The sequence below is a fragment of the Pongo pygmaeus genome, chromosome 5 (genome assembly GCF_028885625.2).
Source record: "Pongo pygmaeus isolate AG05252 chromosome 5, NHGRI_mPonPyg2-v2.0_pri, whole genome shotgun sequence".
Lineage (NCBI taxonomy): Eukaryota > Metazoa > Chordata > Mammalia > Primates > Hominidae > Pongo > Pongo pygmaeus.
This window is the reverse complement of record NC_072378.2, coordinates 157,449,043-157,470,391: the sequence shown is the minus strand read 5'-3', so window position 1 is coordinate 157,470,391 and position 21,349 is coordinate 157,449,043. Positions and strand designations below refer to the sequence as shown.

At 40.5% G+C, this 21,349-nt stretch overlaps 1 protein-coding gene across 8 annotated transcripts in view; it reads right to left on the bottom strand.

Annotated features, from left to right (window-relative positions):
- Window positions 1-21,349, bottom strand: part of ARID1B (AT-rich interaction domain 1B) — a 433,023-nt gene that overhangs the window by 293,202 nt on the left and 118,472 nt on the right. For all 8 annotated transcript variants that reach the window (XM_054493038.2, XM_054493042.2, XM_063666760.1 and 5 more), the window contains exon 3: window positions 15,615-15,764. In XM_054493038.2, the coding sequence (XP_054349013.2) occupies window positions 15,615-15,764 (150 nt within the window). The remainder of the gene's footprint in view (window positions 1-15,614; window positions 15,765-21,349) is intronic.

Below are 21,349 nucleotides of genomic sequence, written 5' to 3'. Positions count from 1 at the left end.
GCTACAACTCTTCTCTAAGAAAAGAAAAAGATTTTTCTGGCTATGAGGGCACAACAGTGTCCCTTAAAGCCATGAAAACAGACAGGGTTGTGCAAGGATGCCAACTGTTCCAGACCAGCAGAAGATCTCGGTCACAAGAAAGGGTACTGACAGACAGCCCCGTCTGCGGCCAGGCAATTCTCTTTGAGTTACCTGATTCTTGGAACACTGGCCTTGACACTTAACACATAACATCTGCCAGGAGACGATGGGTGAAGGTTCCTGGAGAAATGTGTGCCTCAACAGGAAACAGGGTCTCTTCCAGTATCTTAGGAGAGTGAGTCTGAAGCAGAACAAGAGTCAGAGGTAAAAGGAAAACGATTCTGAGTCTGAAGGTACTAGGAGGAGAGAGAAAGGTCATGAGAGCTTGCTAAGAGGGGACCGGGGAGCAGACCGGCACGTGATGCATGGAGACCTGACAATGGTGAAACGTTAAGGCAAGCAGAAACGTTAGAGCAGAACAAAACAAAAACTAAACCACAGCACTGAAGGAGGTTTCCCCTTTTATACAAAAGTATTAAATCTTGGTTAATGAAGTCTGAGGAAGTAAGCTAGGATGTAAAAATACTTTAAAATGGAAGCGACTTCTTCAAATAGCTTTTTTTAAAGGCCTTAAAAATAGATACTTTTTAAAAGAAGGAAATGACGAGTGTTGGGTAAATAAGATGTCTGATGAACGCACAGTGTGCACCTCTGATGTCCTAGTTATCCTCTATCTACAACAGGAAGAATAAACTAGGCCTACTCACTCCAGTTCTAATTCTGCCCCCTAAAAACAGCAGCAGAGACAAGAAATGGTAATGGTAATGAAAATGTAAACAACAAGAAGTTGCGGAATTTATGGAGCTGCGGTGTCAACAGTAAATCACAAAAATTACCAATGTCCAACTGTGTACTTCTTCCTGATACAATCGAATTTCCACGATCTGTTCCATCATTGTAACACATCACCTAGATCCATTCTAATTCCAAATTCTGTGAGGTCTCTTTAATTCTGTTGGTGCTCAGAAAACAGTTAAATCCTCATTAAAAATAAAACTTAAAATAAGAAGCACTGGAAAATATATATTAAAATGTAGGAAAGTGAGCTGGGGGATGGGAGGGCATAATTTGTTAAAACCTTCTAGAGAGGAATTTGGTTTAAAAGGGGGGGGGGGGGGGCTTTTTTTTTTTTTTTTGAGACGGAGTCTCATTGTGTCCACCCAGACTAGAGTGCAGTGGCGCAATCTTGGCTCATTACAACCTCTGCCTCCCAGGTTCAAGTGATCCCCCTGCCTCAGCCTCCCAAGTAGCTGGAACTACAGGTACGCACCACCACATCTGGCTAATTTTTGTATTTTTAGTAGAGACAGGTTTCACCATGTTGGCCAGGCTAGTCTCAAATGCCTGGCCTCAAGTGATCTGCCCGCCTGGGCCTCCCAAAGTGCTGGGATTTCAGGCGTGGGCCACTGAGCCTGCCCGAAACCAAATCTTTAAAATGTGCCTTTTTTTTTTTTTTTTTTTTTTTTTTTTTTTTTAAGACAGAGTCTTGCTCTGTCACCCAGGTTGGAGTGCAGTGGCACGATCTCAGCTCACTGCCACCTCTGCCTCCTGGGTTCAAGCGATTCTCCTGCCTCAGCCTCCTGAGTAGCTGAGATTACAGGCGCGCGTGACCACACCTGTCTAATTTTTTATATTTTTAGTAGAGACAGGGTTTCACCATGTTGGCCAGGCTGGTCTCGAACTCCTGACCTCAGGTGATCCACCCACCTCAGCTTCCCAAAGGGCTGGGATTACAGGCATGAGCCACTGCGCCTGGCCTAAAATGTGCCTATTCTTTTGCCCAGCAATTCTATCGAAGAAGAAAGCCTGTTTGCTCACATACACGCATCTATACTGCACAAAGGAACCAGCTATAAAAGCATTCCACAAAACACTATCTGCAATTCCAAAAGAAATCACAAAATTTAAATACCCAGCAGTAAACGTTTATCTTCTTCAACACTGTAAAGTATGTTTACTATGTTTCAGCAAATAAAAAAGATTTTTTGAATGATTAAATCAACTATTTTCACCATGTTTACCAAGTTTCTACTTTGTGCAGGCATTGACCTAGGTGCTGGGGACACAACAATGACAAAACAAAGTCCTTCCACTCATAAATCTTATTTTCTTAAGGGGAAACCACACACAATATTTAAAAAAAAAAAAAAAAAAGTGGGCTTGATAGAGAAAAGCCAAAGATTTCAAAGTGTCAGGAAGGATGGATTGACATACATATTGTTGGGATGGGGGAAAACATAGACAGGGCAGGTTTGTGGATAAAGGGCTGAGTGGCCAGAGGCCCGCTGTGGATATACTGATTTTCCCAAGCCTGTTGGGCATTCAAATAAGTCATTAGCTGCAGGAGCTGGACATACATAGATGTAGAAAGGACAAGACAGGTCCAAGTTGCAAAAGTACATATGAAAGTCACAAGCCTCCAGATACTTAAAGCTTTGAGAGTAAAAGAAATCATAAAGGTAAGGTGGGCAGAGCCACAAAAAAAGAGGGGCCAACCCTGAGCCCTGGTCATGGGCCAGTATTTGGAGGCCAGAGAGATAAAGAAAATCTAGCAAAGAAAGGCAAGGAGTGGCCACAAAGTAGGAAGAGAGCCAGGAGAGGGTGGCGTCCCAGGAACCAAGGAAGACAGGTGCTCCGAGGAGGAAGATACTGTCAGCTGCATGGAATGCTAATGACAGGCGAAGGATGGAAGGAATGACTATCACCCATCAGGCTGAATAACAGAACACTGGAGGCTTTGAAAAGAGCTGTTTCATACCGCATGATCTCACTCAAATGTGGACTCTAGAAAAGGTAATCTCAGAAGTGGAGAGTGGAATGGGGGCACCACGGGCTCGGAAGGGCTGGGAGTTGGGGAGTGGAGAGTGCAATGGGGGCACCACAGTCTGGGAAGGGCTGGGAGTTGGGGAGTGGAGAGTAAAATGGGGGGCACCATGGGCTAGGATGGGCTGGTTGTTGGGGAGTAGAGAATGGAATGGGGTACCACGGGCTAGGATGGGCTGGTTGTTGGGGAATGGAGAGTGGAATGGGGTACCATGGGCTAGGATGGGCTGGTTGTTGGGGAGTGGAGAGTGGAATAGGGTACCACGGGCTAGGATGGGCTGGTTGTTGGGGAATGGAGAGTGGAATGGGGTACCATGGGCTAGGATGGGCTGGTTGTTGGGGAGTGGAGAGTGGAATGGGGTACCACGGGCTGGGGTGGGCTGGGAGTTAGGAAGTGGAGAGTGGGATGGGATCACCGGGGGCTGGGATGGGCTGGTTGTTGGGAAGTGAAGAGTGGGATGGTGGCTCATGGGCTGGGGTAGGCTGGTTGTTGGGAAGTGGAGAGTGGGATGGTGGCTCACGGGCTGGGATGGGCTGGTTGTTGGGGAGTGGAGAGTGGAATGGGGGTACCATGGCCTGGGATAGGCTGGGAGTTGGGAAGTGGATAGTAGGATGGTGGCTCACGGGCTGGGGCGGGCTGGTTGTTGAAAAGTAGAGAATGGGATGGGGGCACCACGGGCTGGGGTGGGCTGGGAGTTGGGAAGATGTCGATCAAAGGATACAAAATTTCAGTTAGATGGGAAGAGTAAGTTCAAGAGATCTATTGTACAACATGGTGACTGTAGTTAATAATATATCGTATTCTTGAAAAATGCTGCCAGGTACGGTGGCTCACGCCTGTAATCCTAGCACTTTGGGAGGCTGAGGCAGGCAGATCATGAGGTCAGGAGTTCAAGACCAGCCTGGCCAATATGGTGAAACCCTGTCTCTACTAAAAATATAAAAAAATTTGCCAGGCATGGTGGCGCATGCCTGTAGTTCTAGCTACTCAAGAGGCTGACGCAGGAGAATTGCTTGAACCCGGGAGGCAGAGGTTGCAGTGAGCCCAGATAATGCCACTGCACTCCAGCCTGAGTGACAGAGCGAGACTCTGTCTCAAAAAAATAAAAAATAAAAAAAAAATAAAAATAAAAAATGTTGAGTGGATGTAAAGTGTTCCTACCATAAAAATGGTAACTATGTGAGGTAATGTATACGTTAATTAGCTAGATGTACTCATTCTACAATGTAGTATATATACTTCAAAACATCACATTGTACACAGAAAATACATACAATTTTACCTCTCAATTTACAAAGAAAGTGAAAAAAAAAAAAAGTATGAAAAGAGCCATTTCGATAAAATAGTTGAAATAAAAGCCTAGGCGGAGTAAATTCAAGGGATACCAGCAAATGGAGAATACAAGAAAAGAGAAAAACAGGCTTGTGGTTTTGGTCAAGAAAGGCGTTTTTGTTTTGTTTTGTCTGGGGTGGGAGAAATGATGGCATGTTTAAATGCCAATGGGAAGGACAGAGAAACGGATGGTGTGGGGAAAAACCAAGAACCTGACTGAACCAAGGGCACAGAGCAGCCTTCCAGAGGAACAAGGAGATTTCTGGCAGAGTGTGTACATCACAGAAGGCAGACGTGATATGCAGACACAGGCTGGCTGGTACCTGTAAGTTTTCCCGATTGCTTGTGTTGATTTCTACAATGAAACAGGAAGCAGCCTCACTAGCTCAGAGTGAGGAGCAGGGCTTAAGCCTTTTGGGTTTGAAGACAGAGGGGGATTTGAAATAGCCTTAGGGAAATGCAAAGCTACAAGGCAAGGATAATCTAACATCAGTGGTCACCAACTCAAATGAATAGCAGGGTCTTCCCGCCCTCGTTCCCCATCCCACGCACCTGGTGTGGGCACAAAAGTGGATTTCATCAGGCTTGCATAAATAGGTTTAATAAGATGGGGCTGGCGAGTATTTAAGAGTACATGCAGGAGCGTGAGGGCGAGTATGATGATGGGCTTGGAATTTTAGTTGGGTAAGGAAGAAAGGGATGACAGGAGGGGCATAAGAAACAGTAAAAAAAAAAAAAAGGGAGGATCGATTGACTGTTTCATTTAGTTTGAAGAACTGAGCCACCATTTTAGATATTTTGATCAATAGAGACATTGAGAGCATCTAGTCTGCTATACCACCGGAATGGGTAATTCCTTACACTGTATAATGGGTAACGTGGAATCCTTTACACAACATTTAAGAATATTATATATGTGTTACATGTTTATGTAGATAATTTAGAAAATACAAATAAAGCAAAGGAAAAGAAATCTTTACTTTCTTACCAGTTTTTACTCTGTATTTGTATTTTATTTACAAATTTATAACATTTCCAGACTTTGGGGTAACTTACCTTTTCTAACAACTCTGTGGGCATGTTATTTAAAGTGGTCTTCTATACTTTCATTTCTATAATTACTGTTGTGTGGTAATTGATCCCAGGGATTCTATGCCTGCTCGTGGTTTTGAGCTGTTCATCCCACACATCTGTAGCAGCCTCATTTGCACCTGTGGAGTCCATGGCTCCCACACACCCAGGCACAAGCCTCTGACTCTCTGACAAGCCTTCTAATGGAGAAGTGCCTGAGCATTTACTTAAGAGAAACACAAATGTGTTATACGCAGCTTTCTGTCCTTTCCTACCTCTTTCCATTACATTCAGGGCATTATACTCATGTTTGAAATTTTATACATAGGGAATTCACTTTACATATGAATTTCAGGAAAATTAAGGACATATATAACACATGTAGCGACAAAATTTCAACGGAGTAGTTAGTTGTCACAAGGACACAGAAATGCATTTAAACAGTGGCTATAGGGTAGGAATGCTAGGTTATCCTGCAATGTATAAGAGTGACTGATGGAAAAGATCACCATGCCACAGCCGACACTACTTTCAAAAGTGCCAACATTTGGGTATATTTAAAAACAAAGCAAAAAAAAAAAGCTAATTATTTAGCTGAGTCTAGAACCCAACTCCATTTTGCAAATAAGAACAAGGTGTTCCTAAAATCATCTTATGACATAATAAATTTTCCAGAAACAAACCCATCATGTATATTGAGGAAGATTATACTTTGTTTTGCTCAGAACTTTGCCAACAGTTGCTCATCATTTCAAAAGATGACATCACCACTGACAACCCTGCTGGAGACATCTGAGTTGCCAATGCAACATTCCTGTATCAATCTTATTTTGTAGCTGTCAAGTTCACAGTGATCACACATATACAGCAAGCATCTATTTCACAAGTCTTCTAAAGTAGTATGCCTAAACATTTGTTTAATTAAGCATATACTTTATTATATACTTCTTTCTTTTCATTTTCCATGTATAGTTAGTGCCTTATTCTAATTTTGTTTAAAATTTTGTGTGGGGAGAGCTCATATTACCTAAGAATTTTATTTTAAAAGAATAAAAGAGACACTAGAAAAGTTTGATTCAAACAATGAGAAGGTATTATCTGTATGTTCTAAATGATCTATCATAAACATTACATATTTGTACTGTTTCCAATTGTATAAAGGATACCAAAGAAACAACCAGAAAATATGAAACTACCAGTTCCAGCAGTATGGCAGATTAGATGCTCTAAACAGCTATTGATTGAAAAACCCGAAATACTGGATAAAATGCCTTTTCTAATCCTTTTTAAATGAATCCCAGACTTGCCATAAATGTGAGTGACACGAAGAACACCCAAAGAGCAGAATGAGAACAGAGAAACCAAGAGAGCGGTAGAAGCTGACTTTTGCTATAGATTCTAACTTGCTCTTTGACGACTATTCGAGGAACAGGGAAAAGGAGAGGAAGTCCAGGGCCTGCCAAAAGGGAGTAAAATACAAGACAATACCTCTCAGTTAAATTAAGGACCAAGAAGATACCCATCATTTAAGAGCTTGCAAACCCACTAAACAGAAAAGAGAAATACCTGCCTTGAACTTGATATGCAGAGGTAGGAGGAATAAGTGGCTCCTTTAAGAAACAACAACCACAAGCTAACCATCACCAGGATATCTGGTCAAAATTAACACTTAATGGTGTGGTCTACAAAACCTCAAGAAGATACTTCATTTAGAACGGGCCCAGACACCATCATCACCTAAACCCTCTAATCAATCCTAACTTCACTGTTGTGGGACAACCAAACATTACGCTCAATCTGATACAATAAACCCACAGCATCGCCTATGAAGCATCCAGACCAAGTCAGTCAGAAATGACAGGTAACAACCACCCCAAACTCAGTGGCCTAGGGTCACCAGCATGTGTTGTGCTCACCAATGTAGTTAGTGAGGAATTTGGACAGGGTACAAAGGGAAGCTTTATCTGTCCATCACAATGTCTCTTCAGCCTCAGCTGTAGCCGATGGTCACAAGAAAGGCAGGGGCTAGAACCACCTGCAGGCTCTTCACTCAAAAGGAGGATCACAGACCCATCCTGTGAACAAGGGCAGGCCTAAAATGTTGGGAACATGATTTACAACGACCACAAACAAAATGTTTATCTTCAAGCCTGTGGATCTAACTTGCAATGTACAGGGAATAGATGAGCAAGTTAAGCCACATCAAGAGAAAACTAGCAGATAAAGCCATTCCACGGGACAGCTGACCCAGGTTTTTCAAGATGTCAAGGCACAAATTTGGGGGAGGAGAAACTGTCCTAGATAAAAAGGCTTCAGAACCAAATCAATGTAATAAATCTTGTTTAAATTTTGCTCGAAACAAATGATACAGAAGGGTATTCTGAAGACAACTGGGGCTACCTAAACATGGCTAGGTCTCTAGACAAGTGGAATTATATTTAATTTAATAAGATGTGGTGACAGAGATGCTGTTATATAAGAAACGCCCTTGTCCGGACACGGTGACTCACGCCTGTAATCTCAGCACTCTGGGAGGTGGAGGCAGGTGGATCACGAGGTCAGGAGTTCAAGACCATCCTGGCCAACATGGTGAAACCCCGTTTCTACTAAAAATACAAAAATTTGCCAGGCGTGGAGGCACGCACCTGTTATCCCAGCTACTCAGGGGGCTGAGGCAGGAGAATTGCTTGAATTCAGGAGGCAGAGGATGCAGTGAGCCGAGATTGCACCACTGCACTCCAGCCTGGGCAACAGAGCGAGACTCTGTCTCAAAAAAAAAAAAAAAAAAAAAAAACGCCCTTACATTTTACACACACATACAGAACGATTTTGAGAAGAAATGTATCTGTGACTTAAAACACTTTGAAGAAAGTCGGAAGAGGAGGAAAAGACGAGACAGGGCAGCAGACATGGGAAAATACTGGTAATATTAAAACTAGGTGAGGGCATAGGAGTGCTCATTATGTCATTCTGTATATTCTTCTTGTAATAAAACTTTCACAAAATCAAACACAAAACATTGTTCAAGATGACTGGTACCCATAGGCAACTAGCAAAAGCAAAGACCAATCAATCCTTCTGAGGAAACAGAATGCAAACCCAGGCCTCAATAAAAATGTCTTCAAAAAAAATAAGGAATGAAGAAAAACAAGAAATTTCTTAGAACTAAAAGAGAACAAAAATGATGCATATCAAAATTTGAAAGATTCAGCCAAAGCAGTACTTGAGAAAAAATTTTAGTCTCATATTTAGCTTCATCAAACAAAAAAGGTTCAAATAAAGTAAGCATTCACTTCAGTGGGGGCAGGGGGGGAAGAACAGCAAAATAAACATCAATAAAGTAGAAAGCAAGACGTAATCAAGGTGAGAGAAGAACTTCATTAAGTTTGTTTACAAGGACACACAATAGAGACAATAAAGACCAAGTCACTTTGGAAAGGGTTTTATCAAGAATAAAAGAAGAAAAACCATTATGAATTAAAATGCCTTAACTCTGGATGGTACAGAGATTAAAGTAATGAAGACTATTATGAACTTCATGTTAATAAAGTTGAAAAATTATATGAAATGGACAAATTCCTATACACAGGAATATATATATAGCAATACTCACACAAGAAGAAATATTTAACTTGAATATGCCTATACTGACAAAAGAAATGAAATAAAAAATTTTAAATGGCTGGGCACAGTAATTCATGCCTGTAATCCCAGCACTTTGGGAGGCCAAGGTAGGAGGATCACTTGAGGCCAAGAGTTTGACACCAGCCTGGGCAACACAGCAAGACCTCATCAGCTCTCCTAAAAAAGTTGAAAAATCAGGGGTAAAACAAAAGGTAGAGATAAAGAGCTATACAACCCTTTATAGCTTTATGAACAGTTTTACCAAACATTCAGAGAACAGATAACAACACAAATTCTTTCAGTAAATTAAAAAAGGGACTCATCTTGAATTCTTTTTTTTTTTTTTTTTTTTTTTCTTTGAGACAGTCTTGCTCTGTCACCCAGGCTGCAGTGCAGTGGCGCGACCTCGACTCACTACAACCTCTGCCTCCCAGGTTGTAGTGGGAGCAATTCTCTTGCCTCAGCCTCCCAAGTAGGTGGGATAACAGACGTGTGCCAACATGCCTGGCTAATTTTTTCTTTTTTTGCATTTTTAGTAGAGACGGGATTTCACCATGTTGACCAGGCTGGTCTCAAACTCCTGACCTCAGGTGATCTGCCCTCCCAAAGAGATGGAATTACAGGCGTGAGCCACCACACCTGGCCTCCAATTCATTTTCAAAGCTCAAAAAGTACAAATACCAAAACCTAACGAGGATAATTACAGTTCAGTCTAATTCATGAATCTCTGATTCAAGAAACCTAAAACAAATGTTAGTAAACTGAATCCAGTGATGAATAAAAAAGATAATATATCATGAGGCTACGTTTAGTATAGAATGCAAGTTTCATTTGATACTTAAAAGATAATTTACCTCAAAAACAGATTATAAGTAAAAAGCAAAGTGATCATCTCAATACATACAAAAAAGAAGATAAAATTCAGTATCCACTCATGAAAAAATCTCTTTGCAAACTAGAAAAGAAGGGAACTTCCTTAGCCCAATAGTAGACAGCTATAAAAAGGGAAAAGAAAAAAGAAAGTGGAAACATTGTATTAAATGATAAAATGCTGGAAGCCTTCATTTAATCAGGGATAACACAGGAACGGCCAGCCGTTTTAAAGAATGCATATAGGGGAGCCAGTCTACAGAAAGGCAAAAAGGTAGGAAGACAGTGATTTTTTAAAGTATTATTTTAATGAAAAAACCTGAGATTTCACAAATCACTAGAATTAGCAGAATTAGCAAGAATTTAAAAGGTAGCTGGACACACACACAAGTTAATATACAAAGTCTGTTACATTTGTATACACCAGTAACAATGAGAAAACGTAATTTTTTAAAGGATACAATTTACAATAGCAACAAAAAATAAGGTATATAGGAATAATCCTAATAAAAGTAATACAGCAGGTCTTTTTGAAGAATGTTATAAAAGAAACTGAAAAGTACCTAAACAAGTAGAGAGATGGAAAGCTATCCCATGCAGGAGAGGGAGGGATGGTGCAGTGGAAATGGGTGAAGGCAAGCATTGGAAAACCAGGCAGAAGAGCAAGCGGACTGCACGATTTCTACAGCACAGCAACAGTGCCCGAAACAACAGGCACCCAGGGCCACTTGCTGACAACAAAAATGACAAACCATCCCCGCTTCTTTCTCTAAGTGGCTGGTGCTTTTTTTTTTTTTGAGATGGAGTTTCGCTCTTGTTGCCCAGGCTGGAGTGCAATGGCGCGATCTGAGCTCATCACAACCTCCGCCTCCCAGGTTCAAGCGATTCTTCTGCCTCAGCCGCCCGAGTAGCTGGGATTACAGACGCGCCTCCATGCCCTGCTAATTTTGTATTTTTAGTAGAGACGGGGTTTCTCCACGTTGGTCAGGCTGGTCTCAAACTCCCAACCTCAGGTGATCCACCCACCTTGGCCTCCCAAAGTGCTGGGATTACAGGCGTGAGGTGGCTGGTGCTTCTTTACCAATGACAACCCTGCCCCACTTCAATCCTCCTGTCTCCTAGATAAAAATTAAAATACCTAATCACAAAAGTACCCCCAGCTTCTTAAGAGCAGCCAGTTGAGGACCACCCCTCATGATGCCACTCCCTCTTAGAGTCATCTAACACACACCCCAACCCTACTACAGCCCCACCTCCCCCTTTCCACAGTGCTCCTGGGGCTCCGCAGGACTGCATCCTCCCTGGCCTGCAGCCACCTAAGCTAAACAAATGCATCTTTTTATTACAGGGATATTTCTCATCTTTGATCAGTGGGCTCCAAAAAGGAAAAAGCTATTCAAGTAAAGTGCTTCTGTGTGTCTTATCATTATTCTTTTCTAAATACCCTGTTTCACAGAAGATCCCATTATAACAATAACAAAAGATAAAATTCTTAGAAAATAGCGTGATAAAAAAGAAAAAGTTTATATGAAAAAATAAGCACACACAAATAGCAAAAGGAAAAAGAAAACCAACAACTGAAAAAGAAGGATAAGGAGGATATACTACCCCATCAGATACTAAAAGATAACGGAGAAACAGTACAATACTAATGCATTCATAGAAGAACCAATGGAGAATAACAGAAATCCCAAAATGACCCCAAACACCATTATACCTAAGGAAATTCAGTTAATGATTTTAGTGGCATCTCCAGTTGATGGGGGAAAGGTAGTTGCAAAGGTTGATTTCACACGTGATCTTGGAAGGTACTGTAAATGGAATTAACAATTTCAATTGGAGACTCTGAGAATAACAGATTGTTTTCCATAATGTGGGTGGGCCTTATCCATTTAGTTTGAAGGCTTAACTATAATCAAAAGACCAGCCCCACCTAAGCAAGAAGGAATTCTCCAGCAAGCTGTCTTTGACTTCATCGGACCATCGGCTCACCACCTGCCAGCCCATACTGCAGGTTTCGGAAATGCAAAACTCCATAAGCATATGAGCCAATTCCTTATAATAAATCTGTGTGTGTGTGTGTGTGTGTACACGTGCACACACGTGAGCACAATTGATTCTATTCTGTTAGTCTATTCAATTGATTCCAGTCCTCTGGAGTTAATAACTCATATTACAGACAAAGGCCCAGTCTCCCTAATATACAACGGGTTTTTAAAATAATTTTTAAAGACCAACAACTAAAGAGAGAAAATTCAAAATAAAAACATATAAATTTCCTTTAAGGAAACACAAATGCCCTTCAATAGACAAGACAACACTCAACATTATTCATAACAAGATAAATGTAAACTAAAACTATATGCTTAGAAAAAGAAGTATTTCAGATTTGGGCATATTTGCATATACACAAACGAGATATCTTAGAGATGGAACCCAAGACCAAACATGAAATTCATTATGTTTCAAACGTGCCTTACATATATGGCCTGAAGGCAATTTTATACAATGTTTTAAAATACTTGTGTGACTGAAACCATGTTTTACATGTGTTTTGACTGTGACCCACCCATCCCATGAGGTCAAATATGGAATTTTCCACTTGTGGTGTCATGTTGGCACCCAGAAAGTTTCAGATTTTGGAGCACTTCATATTTCAGACACTGGGATTTAGGGTACTCAATCTGTACCAGATTGGCAAAAATCCAGAAGCTTTGTAAAGCCATGCTACTGGCACATACGTAGGAAGAGTCCTCTCATGTGCAGATGGGAGTATCAATTGGCTACAACCTGCAATACCCACTGGGAATGCAGATGCACACACCCTTTGCCCAGTACTGTGGCTTCCAGAATTCATCCTGCAGATATTACTGTCCACTTATGAAATGACACATACACAAAGTTTAGCATGGCATCATTGTTTCAATTCAAATAACCAGAACTAATCTAAATGTCCATCAAAAAGAACTGGTTAAATATATCATGGTATGTCCACAAAATGTAATGATGCTATAAAAATGAACGAGGGATTGCTCTATGTGCTCCTTTGGAAAGATCTCCAGAAAATATATTTAAGTGAGTAAAAGGAGGGGATGAGAAAAAAAAATATGGAAGAAGCCATATAGTATATACTAGATATACCATCATTTGTGTAAAAATAGGGTAAATATAAAAGTACGGTATTGTGCTTCTTGATATAAAGAAACTCTAGAAAAACATACAATAAACTATAAATGGTTATCCAGTCAAGAACGGGGGTGGTGACGTGGGCAGAGGGAACTAAGATGGGAAGAGACTTTTCTCGGAATCCCTTCCTTGTACTTTTCATTTTTTGAAACCAATGAATGTACTGATTAGTCAAAACATTAAACATATGAAAAATATTGAAGACACAAAGTGAGGTATCTTGATGGAACCCTAAAATTATACCATCTGTATCAATCGCATTAACAAGACACCAAGTACTACTAATACTTGCTAACTGGCTGCCTTATACAAAAGCAAGAGATTACATAAACCACATTTGAAACAAAAGGAAAGACTCCATAAAGAAATGTTCTGGTCATTATGAAATACTGGCTGGTTAAACTAAATATGGTTGAGCTTCTTAAGTTTTTAAAGGTATATGAATTCAGTGTTATTAAGATTTAGCTTGATTTTGATAATACTTTAATGGTAATTTTCACTTTGTTTCAGGATTTAGGGGGATTACTTAGGTTTTGGAGGTGCTAAATATATCTATAATGCCAGTTATTATTTTTTTGAGAAACTTTCCAATCCATCTCCCATCCAACTCCCTAAAATCCAAGACTGTTCCTGTCAAACCAGACCATCTGATTAGGCCACTTAAATGTCTCCAACTTTCACCTCTCTGCCCCACAATGAATATAACTCAGACATTTTATAGCTAGGGAGTACGAACCCAAGAAAAAATTTCCAATGTATTCTGAGCAATGTTTGGTTTTATTCAGAATATACAAAAAGTACCACAATTACATTAAAAAGTCATGGTTATAGAGTATTTACCATATAATTTATTGTATTCAAATCAATAAAATGATAGCAATAATCAAAGCGTAAGATAGACTGAAACTAAGCACATTAAAATAATATTCATTAAAATAAGATTTTACTTGTAGTATGCTTTAAATATTTAAATATGAAAGATATTAAATAACTAATTGCCATGTGCTGGAAGTCATCAGTGAATAATTTTTAAAGGAAGTAAATTTTGAGCTTGGTCTTGAAGAAAATGACAGGCATTCAGAATCCTTAATCAAATCGGTTTTATGATCAGAGATTCATTTCAGCATACTAGTCAAATGAGTAATATAATTTATCTATTGAGTCCTTAAATTTTGATGACATAACACTGTGTCTACAGATAAGTTCAATAAGGCTCTGAAAGCCCCTTGAAAAAGGTTACAACTTTATCAAAACTCCAGATACCAGCATCTCTCATCTAAAAAGAAATTATATTAAAGTGTTTTAAAATTTTCATACACTTTAATAAAAGACTTGACCAGTTAACTATAAAATGATGTACATTCCTACTGCTACAAACCCCACAAATGTTACAATTTTTTTTTTTTTTTTTTTTTTTTTGTGAGACAGGGTCTCGCTCTGTTGCAAGGCTGGAGTGCAGTGGCGCGATCTTGGCTCACTGCAACCTCCGCCTCCTGGGTTCAAGCTTTTAAATACATATATGTAAAACCAAGACTGTACTGGGTCTCGAATCCTAGCTGTTGTTTTAACATGTTTTGCTTAAAGTCATAAACTCTCTTTAGAATTCTCTAGTAAGTCATATGGAAATGGACTCCAACAAACCCAAGAAAATATGTAAGAAACCAGCCAAATTGATTAAAATTAAGCTCCATAAATTTATTTATTTTGCTTAACATCCACGATCTATTCAAGCCACAAAAGAAGTCCTTTAAAGAGGAAAAAGTCGATTCTACATGTGTTCATCTTCTCTTTGCCACCTCCACCACACAAAAAAGAAGCAAGAAAGTATTAAAATGGAAAATTATATTTTGATGTTTATGATTGGATGTGCTATGAACATTTTATCTGGATTCAGAGTAAGAGTCCCTCACTCACTACTCCTTTTCATGTCACTCATGAGTGACAGTCTCTAAAACATAAGGAAACTAAATCATTTTATCAAATAACATACATACTATTTTTCTACAAATTCTGTAAGCTAAAATACATAACCCAGTAACCTAAAGGAGTATTTAATGAGACTAATTTAAACTATAAACTGCTTGATACATTTAAAGTACATAATTCCAATTAGTATTTTAATATATTGCAACTGAAGTGAATATCTACTTATAAGCTAGTTTAAAGAGAATGACACAAAGGCAACAATGTTTTCACACAGTAGCACTTACCATTAAAACAAAACAAAACAAAGGTCAAGATAAAAATACCATGCACGTGCCAACTAGAAGGATTCAATGATTGATAAAATCCTTCTCCTGAATAAGCCTTAACAAGTGGCAGAGTGCTTTCCTGAAAGGTTCAGAACACAAATGACAGGGAACAAGCAATGACTGACACTTTCTGCTGCCACTAAGCAGTAATGCAAGCAGCTATTTAACCAGTCATTCTTCTCACCCTCCAATCTCAAAAGGGGAAAAGACGGAGGGAGAGATGGAGTTAGATTAGGTTACAGTTATGCATTTTCTCAAAACTAATTTTTTTTCCACCAAGAACATAATTTTTAATAAAGGACAGGAAGACGATTCAGAGCCGGGTCTGCCTTGGTGGAGAAAACAGGGCCTGCGGGGCAGTGCGCTGTGCTCACCTGCTGCGGCTGGTACCTCTGCTGGGACTGGGACGGCAGATACTGCGCCTGGGGCGGGAGGTGAGGGGGCTGCGGCTGCTGGCTGTAATATGGCTGTTGGCCCTGTTGGCAGTAACCACTCACACCTTGCTGTCCATACTGAGGTGGCATCTGTCAAAAAGTCAAGCAAAGCAAATGAGAAAGTCAAAATGTGCAATTAAATGAAATCAAATATGGTTTCAATTCAGCAACATGAAGGGGGTTCTCTGCTAAGCAACTAAACTCAATATTTTTAATCCTCTCTTCCTTAGACAAATCGACACGCTGCTTTCTATTCACATACTATAAATGAAGTCAAAAGGCAATCTGACTTTGCCTTTAAAAACCATCATATTCTATCAGATAGAAACTACTGATTATATCATAAAGCTGGAGAGGGGAGGAAGTGCTAAATACTGAGACTGAAAAATAGCCTCTACTAAGAAAGAGAAGCATGATATGAAATCCATTCCCACACAACAGTGAAAATTAAAATGAACTCAAACAGTCCAAGTTAACTCACTAATACTTTATAGGGGAGGCTTGTGGTTTGGGTGCTTTCTTGTGTGTGTTTGTTTCTAAGTTCAGAATGAAAAAGTCAGAATATACCAACTGCATTTACAGCACATATATACCAGTTAAATTATCAATTTTATTTACTATTTTTGCTAACGATGGCATTTTCTTAGTTGATAAAACAGGTAACAATGTAAAGCAAGGTGTACTACAGTGTAAATACCAGAGGTATAGACAAAAACGGCCTCAATCTTCTCCATTTCTAATTTACATCAGCCTAAAAATGCCTGAAAGCATTGTTTAGAGGAAAATCCTTCCTCATGCAATAAATATACCATGGATAGTATTTTTGAATATTTTCTTAATGAGAAACCTATTGCCTTTTTCTGTAATTTCAAGAGAGAGCAGGAAAGGAAAAGAAAAACAAGATATCAGGACAGTAAAAAGCACTCTAGAAACAAGAATGGCAAAGTCATTTTGTTTCATACCACAATATGGTCCATTGGAGAACTTCAAGAACTTGAGCCCCATAAGCACACACACTTAAGAAATTAATGAGTACCAGATACACACTTAAAACCCAAATCCACTATAGAAATACTGAATGAGGAAAAAGATGAAATGGTAAAAGATGAAAAGAGTAAAACATTTAGCCTCTAAGAAAAATCAGCACAGTAATTCCTAACACATACAATGGGGTAAAAGGGGAAAAAATGAAAAAGTTAAAGTTCCTATATTTCTTTCAATCCAATCCAGATTATTTTCAAGATCTACCAAAGAGGATGAGATTAAATGGGACCATAACGGCTCGCAGCGCCTCTCATCACACAGAGCCTAAGTTGTTGGAGCAGAAAAGTCTGCATTGCAAGCCATTTAACAGCACAGTTGAATTTTTTGCTTTTATTTATTTTACAGCTTGATATCTCATAATGAATGTATGTCCCTGCCATAAGCCAAGCCAACGAATTTCCATAAAATACAACTCCACATGCTAGAATACCATATACCACTACAACACACATCCTTCCGTTCAACACCCATATGTTTGATTTGATATCTAATACTATATTTCACACAAGCATCTTTGCAGTTTGATTTAAAGCAGTTAGGATAACACTTCTGCCAGTGTTAAAATGACTGTAAAGCTCAGTCAACACAGCCAGCAACTCCCCTATGAATTGCACTTTAATATGTTGACTTTCTGGTTACAGAAGCCCTCACACACAATATGGAAGTGTTGTTTGGGGAGGGGGGCGCTGTTTTCTAAGCAACACAACAACAGGACAGATTGCAGGAACCTACTAACACCAGAGCAGCCACAAGCTGACTAGAATTTTTTACTACCTAGTCCAGCTCCAGGAAGCTTGGGTGCAGGGTATGGGGCAAGGAGGATAGGTGGGCGCAGCAGAAATCTTCAGTGGAGCAACCGCCTACACAACTGAGCAAACCGAGACCTGGGTGCCCTCAAATATGCTCCTCCACAATTAAAACCAATTTGCTATCCTTTTAGACACATGGCTTATTCATCCATTTAGGACCAACTTCGCTGGCACCCCACCTTCTGTGAGCCTGGGCTGAGGAAACCTGTAACAGCACAGAGGGGCTCTCCCTGAGACCTGGGGCCCAGTGCCAACCAACTGGACCCAGTCAGCTGTCCTTCAATGGGAGCCGTGATGGGATAGATTGCTCAACTCTAGTTTACCCAAAGAATCTTTGGGTTCGAAATACATGGACTCTAAGTCCAATTCCCTTTGCATGTGAGTTGTGTGAATATGGTCAGTCACATGACTCTGCCTTACATCTCCAACTGTCAGACAGGACTGCCTTTCTAAGTCATACGGATACCCTGCCCAGTCCCACCTGGAAGTCTATACAGGTGCCATTATGACTTATTAAACTAGAAGTTGTAGTGCTCTCTGTAAAATATTATTTCCTAAATGTTACCTTTAAAAACCAATTTCTCAATAGAATACCCCAGCTGACTGAAGCTAAAGTCTCTTTTTTGTTCGTTTGTTTGTTTGAGACAGAATTTTGCTCTTGTTGCCCAAGCTGGAGTGCAGTGGCGCGATCTCGGCTCACCACAACCTCCACCTCCTGGGTTCAAACGATTCTCCTGCCTCAGCCTCCCAAGTAGCTGGGATTACAGTCATGCACCACCACACCCGGCTAATTTTGTATTTTTAGTAGAGACAGGGTTTCTCCATGCTGGTCAGGCTGGTCTCGAACTCCTGACCTCAGGTGATCCACCCGCCTCGGCCTCCCAAAGTGCTGGGATTACAGATGTGAGTCACCGCACCCTGCTTAAAATCTAAATCTTTAATGATCATTATTGTTTTTTGTCAATGCATTGAGATGCAAGGCTTTGAAAGATCTACTATATGCTGTTCAGACTTCTGAAACTAAATAGTATTATGAAACACAAATCAACAGGCTGCCCCACAAGACATGGAAGGCCCCAGAGCCTTCTGCTGGATGCTGCAGACCACAGCTCCTCTTGAGTTCTGGTGTCTGGGCAGCTGTCCCTGTCCTCACAGGCCATCAGGGCATTCCGGCACTGCTCACCGCTCAAGCTCAATCCCCACCTGAACCCTGTTAGGCTTCTAATATGCTGTGGACCAAGACACCCACACACGCTGCCCACACAATGAGGGCCCAAAGGACCAATCCATGAGGAAGGCACCTGAGCTTCAACTGTCCCAAGCTTTGCAAACCCTATTCTGATTGCTGAGAGTTTTTAAGTCGTTTCATTCTTAACCATATGCAGGATAACTAAGATAACCAGACGGCTGCATGCAAGTGACATGCAACCAACAGTTACTGAACGCTAGCCAGCAGTTGCTGGGAGCTGGGGACATAAAGCACTCGTAGCTCAGGCGGCCCTCCTTCCCCAGCCTAACCCTAACCATGGTCATTCTCATGCCTTGACCAACCTGATCTTATCACAGGGGAGACTGATTTAGTTATATAGTGAAACCCTTAACTACGTGTTCACGTGTTTACTATCTGTCCTCATCACTAGAATATAAGCTCCTGGAAAAGGATCTGAGCGTCAACAAACATCTGTTGAATGATAAGTACTGTTCAATGATTACTAAAGCAAGCTATTATTATATGAAAAATTTTAACGAATCAAGGAACACATTATAATACGGAAATCTCTTGAACTTCCCAAATCTGACACACGTGTTCAGCTTCATCTACAGCCACTGAACGGTACACTAACAACAGCACAGTGTCCTTGGCCAAAAACCGCTGGCCCACGGATGCCTGACTGTCCAGCACATGCTTTGCCTCGAACACAGTTCTAACTATATATATATTTTTTTAAACCTGCAAAACTGAACTAAATGGAAATCTCAAAAAAAAATGCCTCAGATCAGAACGTTTCCATTTGTTATTTAAAAATAAGAATCTGGCCAGGTGCAGTGGCTAAAGCTTATAATCCCAGCACTTTGGGAGGCCAAGGTAGGCAGATCACCTGAGGTCAGGAGTTCCAAACCAGCCTGGGCAACATGACAAAACCCCGTATATACTAAAAATACAAAAATTAGCCAGGTGTGGTGGCACACACCTGTAATCCCAGCTACTAGGGCGGCTGAGGCAGGAAAATCGCTTGAACCTGGGAGGTGGAGGTTACAGTGAGCCGAGATCGCTCCAGTGCACTCCAGCCTGGGCAACAGGGCAAGACTCTGTCTCAAATAATAATAAATAAGAAGAAGAAGAAGAAGAAGAGGAAGAAAAAGAAGAGGAAGAAGCAGCAGCAGAAGCAAAAGAATTTGCTTCACTCATTTCTAAATAAAGAAGACCTTTAAGACATGAACACACACAACAACAAAAAATTTATAGCTAAAAATGATTCACTTACATATTTATTTTAGAAATTTAGAAAATTATCCCAATAAAGAACACAATTACTACCTTTCACATTTCTGTATCATGTTAAACATGCAGGGTCATGTTAAACATGCAGGAAAAATGTTAAACATTTTTCATTTCACCATACCCTGAACTTTTTGCTCATCCTCCAAAATTACTGAAATGATCAAAGGTTACCCTCTCCCCCTTTTTCCTGCTAAAGAAGTTTGTTTTTGTTTTGTTTGAGGTGGAGTCTCGCTCTGTCGCCAGGCTGGAGTGCAGTGGCACGATCTCAGCTCACTGCAACCTCCACCTCCCGGGTTCAAGCGATTCTCCTGCCTCAGCCTCCTGAGTAGCTGGGATTACAGGTGCATGCCACCACGCCCGGCTAATTTTTGTATTTTTAGTAGAGACGGGGTTTCCCCATGTAGGCCAGGATGGTATCGATCTCTTGACCTCGTGATCCGCCTGCCTCGGCCTCCCAGAGTGCTGAGATTACAGGCGTGAGCCACTGCGTCCTTTTTTTTTTTTTTTTTTTTTTTTTTTGAGACGCAGTTTTGCTCTTGTTGCCCAGGCTGGTGTGCAGTGGTATGGTCTTGGCTCACTGCAACCTCTGCCTCCTGGGCTCAGGCGATTCTCCTGTCTCAGCCTCCCGGGTAGCTGGGATTACAGGAGCGAGCCACCACGACCAGCTAATTTATATATTTTTAGTAGAGACGGGTTTCATCATATTGGTCAGGCTGGTCTCGAACTCCTGACCTCAGGTGATCCACCTGCCCTGGCCTTCCAAAGTGGTGGGATTAGAGTCATGAGCTACTGCGCCCAGCCTAAAAAAGTTTTAGAGAGCAGTTTCCTACTAGGTTTAAAGGTACACTGACCCCATGACCTGGCCATGTGCCTTGTTAAGTATACACCCATGAAACACACACGTTCCAGGAAGGATATTCAATGCAGTCCTGTCTACTACAATTGACAGAAGAGGACAAAATCTAACTCTAGGACAGGAGGTAAATGGGAAAAGTTAACTTCGCTATAGGCACACAATTAAATCTATACAGTAGTAAAAAGGAAGGAGTAAGACGCCACATATCAAAATGGTTCAAAACTAAAAAATACAATGTTGAGTTTAAAAAGAAAGCAACAAAAAGTTAATGCAGTATCATACCATTTGTATAAAATTTTAATACGTAAGATATTAGTGTATACTGTTTATAAACACATGTAGCAAAAGTATAGAAACGTGCACTGAAAAGAATTGGGGATTATGGGGCGTGGCTTCAGCCATGCTTTGCTCCTTTATAAAAAGATGTGAAGCAAATAGGGTAACATGTTATTTTTATACCTGT